The sequence below is a fragment of the Gastrolobium bilobum genome, unplaced genomic scaffold (assembly GCF_033153095.1).
Source record: "Gastrolobium bilobum isolate Gb01-03AN ecotype WA unplaced genomic scaffold, APGP_CSIRO_Gbil_v1 utg18562, whole genome shotgun sequence".
In the NCBI taxonomy this organism is placed as follows: Eukaryota; Viridiplantae; Streptophyta; class Magnoliopsida; order Fabales; family Fabaceae; genus Gastrolobium; species Gastrolobium bilobum.
In genome coordinates this window covers 67,599-72,779 of record NW_026895119.1, presented here as the reverse complement: position 1 = coordinate 72,779, position 5,181 = coordinate 67,599, and the positions used below count along the sequence as shown (strand labels likewise).

Sequence of the window (5,181 nt, the reverse complement as noted above, 5' to 3'; positions counted from 1 at the left end):
ATTAGCTTCCGCAATATTTCTATTATTATAATTGTAAAAAGAAGAAAAATAAATTTTGATAATTTATTTATTATAAGATTGTTTTATAAATTGTTAGAAATTCGGGGTGTTACAGATTAGACATGATATGGTTTACTTTTTTATGATTTTGTCATATCTCTGAATTTTACGAGTCAATATAATTTATGACATACGATTCAAAAATTCATATTAACGATGGAGATTTGATTGCGATTCAACAAATTTTGTAGTGATATTTTGAATTTTAAAAAACCCAATTTAGTAAACAAAATCTTCGGTAACACAGGGATACGCTTTCTTTTTACATTATATCAAAATCCTCCTGCTAAGCGAAATTTGAGTGATTCCCTCATCCTCTTTTCAAAAAGCCCAATCTCATTCATTAATTATTTTTTATTGCCTAATCTTTCTCTATGGCTTCTGTTGAAACCAGAACTGTGACCGATGACATTGAAGAATAAGAAGGAGATGAAGCTCACACTCACACTCCCTGACAACTTGATCGAAGAAATTCTGTTAAGGTTGCCGGTGATATCTCTTTTGCATTGTAAATGTGTGTGTAAATCATGGCTAACTCTCATCTCCAATCCCCAATTTGCAAAATCACATTATGACATTGCTGTTGCACCCACCCACCGACTTCTTGTTAAGCCATATAATGAATGTTCTTCAGAATTTATAGGAATAGAGGCACCACTTCACTATGATTCTGCTGTAGTGTACCTCACTCCAAAGTCATCATTAATTCCTTCCGTTAGATCTTATTATCTTCAAATATTGGGTTCTTGCCGAGGGTTTATACTTTTGAAGTATGTTGAGAATGATGATCTCATTTTATGGAATCCATCAACAGGTGCCTTAAAAACAATATCATGCTCCCCGGGTAGCAAATTTTTATATGGTTTTGGATATGACCCATCAACTGATGACTATTTGGTAGTTGTTGCAAATTTTAACATGGAGTTTTTCTCCTTGAAAACCAATTCATGGAACAAAGTTAAGGGTATTAATTTTCCATATTTAGGTTTTGGGGTAAGATTCATATCTGGGATACTCTTGAATGGGGCTCTTCATTGGTTGGCTGTCTCTAAAGGTACTTCTACAGAGAATGCTGTGATTATTGCTTTTGATTTGATAAAAAGGAGTTTATCAGAGATTCCTTTGCCTCGTGATTTGACCGCCTCCACGTATAGATCGATATTTGAAATTTGTCATTTCATGGTAATAGAAGGATGTCTCGGTCTGGGTTGCTCAGGTGGTGTTTGCTGGGTGATGAAAGAATACAAAGTGCAGTTATCTTGGACCAAGTTCATTGTTTCATCTAATTGCTACGTACCTTGCGACTCTCATTTCCCGATTTGCTTTAGCATAGGTGGTGGAATTGTTGGATCAGATGCTTTTGGAAAATTATTGAAACTTGATCACAAAGGAGAGTTGCTTGAGAATTCCAGATATATTATGCAGTGGTTTGTCGAAGAAGGTCCAGTACAGTCTGCTATGTATACGGAGAGTCTAATATCATTCCCTAGTGACTTTGGGGAAGCGAGGGAAGATGACCAACAGTAATAAACAAGAAGAATTAGGGTATGTAATGTTCTCCAATCTTTTTGACCATTTTATTCCTATTCATCTTGCTTTATGGAAATTAAAAAGTTACATGCAGAATGCATGATACATTAAAATTGATACCTTAACCTATCTTGCACACTCCCCTTCTTAGCTAATATAATTTTCGTTTTCAATCCAAAAAAAATATTCATGAAATTGCATGAATAATCAAAGACAAGGCAATTTGAGCGGAAAAATCTTATAAGAAAAAACAACTGATGTTTGGAGTAACAAACATTAGGATTTCCAGTGAGATTTTACAATGTCACATTCAAGTGATGTTATTTACATCATGTACACCTTCATGCATATGGTGCAGCAGTTCTGTTTGGTTGGACAAAGAATTAGAGGAGGTATAAATTTCCGATGTTATTGATGATTTTAATTTTGGATTATGTAATTTGGATGTGCTTGCAGAATGCCTCAACGTATTTGGTTGTTGTTCAAGATTAGTGAGACATAATCCTGAAGGACCAAAGGGAGCTGCTCCAGCACTTTCATATGCAGTGGCAATTGCAGGTTTCATTCCCCCAGTGACAAGGATGGTTAGACATGAATCTTGCCCAATGGGATTTTAGTATTTAGCAGTGTAGAGTTATATTTACTATAGATACATTTTCAAAAAGTCAAGATACATTTTTAATAAATTATAAGTTGCATCTTGCTCCGGTTTAAGTTGGTTTGTAACTTTACTTGAATTGTTTCTGATTGATTTGTTTTGCTTTAATGGCTTGTTATTATCTTTGCAGTTTGTTTTTATTACCCACTTTTACCTGGATTTCAGATTCAGACCCTGTGTTTTACCGTAATTTAGGTGCCTTTTCTTCAAAAAGACAAAAATAATTCCTGATTTTTGTGAGTGAATGTCTTGTTGCTTGTTTTGACTTGAAGTTGTGGACATATTACTGATCTTAATCAACTAGGAACCGATACAAGGGATGTGGTGAAAGGGTTATAACAAATGAAGTTGTGATATGAATTGATCTTGCAAGAATGTCCACACAATCAATTTTTGTTGGCCCTAATTGAGCATCACCCAAAAGCGACATTTTGTTGGCCCTAATTAAGCAACATTAATATGTAACTACAGAATAAACCTTTATTTGTTTTATCAATTTTGTAAGACCCAAATATATATACACCTCTATTTCTCCCAAACCACAAGGATTTCTTAAGATTTTTCTATTGTAGTATCTTCTTCTTCCTTTGGCTAGTCGACCAACTCGAAATCGGGTTTCGCTATGGGAGCTTCATCAAAGCTCTAAAATAGTATATTTTTGAGCACTTTTTGATCGCAAAATAACCCAAAAACAACAACCCAACAAGATTCGAATCTAATCTATCTCAAAAACAACAAATTTTTGAGTATTTTTGAGAGGTTTGGTAAGTTTAAAAAATAATTTTTCAAGTTATGGGTCGCAATTTTCTTGGCACAAAAAAATATGATTTTTATATTACAAAAAACATAAAACAATGGGGGGAACAGGGGAACAAAAAACCCTCAAATCAATTTTCATTTTACATAAATTAAACAAGATCGATTTAAAGAAAGATTGAAACTTTCATAATATGAACCCTGTGTTTCGTTACAAAACATTCATGAACGAAATTCATTTGCTATAGGAAATGATTTCAAACAATTTTGTGTCAAAAAATCACTAAAAACTTGTTTTTCAAAAGCCCCAAAGCAATTTAAGGTTTCAATGTATCAATTGAAAATAAATTGAGAAATTTTCAAGTAATAAAACCCAGAAATTCAGATTTGAAATTTTCTTAGAATACTGAATGAAAATATGCATATGATATATGGTTAGAAAACTCTCATTATGTAAAACAAAATTTCCAAGGTTTCCAAGATCAATAGCAAAAAATTCCAAACGAAATTTTGAATTATTTTAACAAATAAAAAAATTATGGGTCTTATAATCATATATGCATAGCTCCGATACCAAATGAAGAAGATAATTTTTATCCCATTGGTCAAACCCAATAGCATGAACGAGAAAATGCAAATGCATGGAGGCTATAGAGAGCTGCTGCTTAGTAAGACATCAAATTACTGTTTGAGAAAATTATATTATAATTTTCTTTTTTTATTAATATCATTGCATTTTTTTATTTTTTTTATTGAGTCTTGTAATTTTAAATGTTTGTTAAAAATTCATGATTTTTTTAAAATCTTATAAATCCATATTGTCCTTTCAAATCTTGTAAATTCTATTAACAACCTTTAAAATCCAATCTTATAAAATCTTGATTGTAAGACAAGTCTTTTAAAAAAGTCTTTAAAGTCACTACAATTCTAGATAATCTTTTAAAATCTATAAGATTTTTTATCTAAAAATAATCTTTTTAAATTTTAATCCAATACATCCCTTAACAAGAACCTAGAACCACTCATCACGTGGGTTCCGTACATTGGAGAGGGATAACGTGGCATATGCATAATAGGTGTAGCAAGAAGCTTTAAAAGGGGAGAAATAAATAGAATAGACAGAGAAGAAATGAGGGAAATTAACTAATAATTCTATTGTAATTCAAATTTAAAATATGTCTTCCTTAACCCAAGATATAATATTTCAAATGGGCTAACATTTTACTCTTCCTTCTACTTTCAAGCCCAATCTGGTTCCCACCCTTAGTGTTACTAGGCTTTACATCAAGTATTTGGGCTATTACACTGCCCTGGTATGCAAAAGCAGACTTGTCCTTAAGGCTTCCTCTTGTGTTTGAAAAGGGATGCATAATCATAGCCAGTTGACTTCCTCGATTGCAAAAACTGAAATTCAACGGCTACATGTTTACCGACAAACCTGGGACACTCTTGACAGTAGGATTATCTTGGGAAGGGGCGCAAAACTTTGGGGGATGTGGTATTAGGGACATGTTGAATGTGAAGACCTTTAACTTTTGTATATCCATCATCTTGTGCATTGGCTTCTCCTCGATTTGTGTCTTCTCCCCATTTCTTGCTACTAACCATTCTCCCCCTTCTGACCATGGATTATCATCTGAACTCTTCATGTGAGAACAACCTTCATTTAAAGTCTCCTCTTTTGGCATCTACGAGTCTTCTCTTCTGGTAAGTTATTGTCCCTTGTGTTTGAATTACCTACCACACTCTAGTTTAAAAGCACTCTTTTCTACTTTACCAAGTCGGGTAATGCTGAAAAATGATATCTTGGCCCTCCCAGGGGCATTTTTCTGGTGGAAGACCGGTCCATTGGACCAAAACTTGTTGTACATGGGAACCATTCTGCCATATTTGACGGCAAGCTACCACTGCACATGGTGCTTCCATGGACGATTTGGGCAGAGCATGAACTTTGACATGGACCCCTTTCTAAATGGGCGCGACAAGGATACATGGAACATACATCACGACATTGTTTTTCTTCTTCTTCGTCTACGTCATGGCTATCTGTAAAAATTGTACCAAACTAGTGTGTTATCATCAATTATGATATTAAGCGCAGTTACAATCATAACAATTCATTTAAATATATGGGAAAAAATTTTCTTTTTAATAACGCTTACACTTTTAAAACACAT

At 33.5% G+C, this 5,181-nt stretch overlaps 1 protein-coding gene across 1 annotated transcript; it reads left to right on the top strand.

Annotated features, from left to right (window-relative positions):
• The first annotated feature begins 465 nt into the window (after positions 1–465).
• LOC133314869 (F-box/kelch-repeat protein At3g23880-like) lies at positions 466–1,587 on the top strand. Its single transcript, XM_061516430.1, has one exon. The coding sequence runs from the start codon at positions 466–468 to the stop codon at positions 1,585–1,587; it is 1,122 nt and encodes a 373-aa protein (XP_061372414.1).
• Positions 1,588–5,181: the final 3,594 nt, after the last annotated feature.

Coding starts and splice junctions, on each gene's coding strand:
- LOC133314869 (XM_061516430.1), top strand. CDS start 466: ATGACATTGAAGAATAAGAAGGAGATGAAGCTCACACTCACACTCCCT.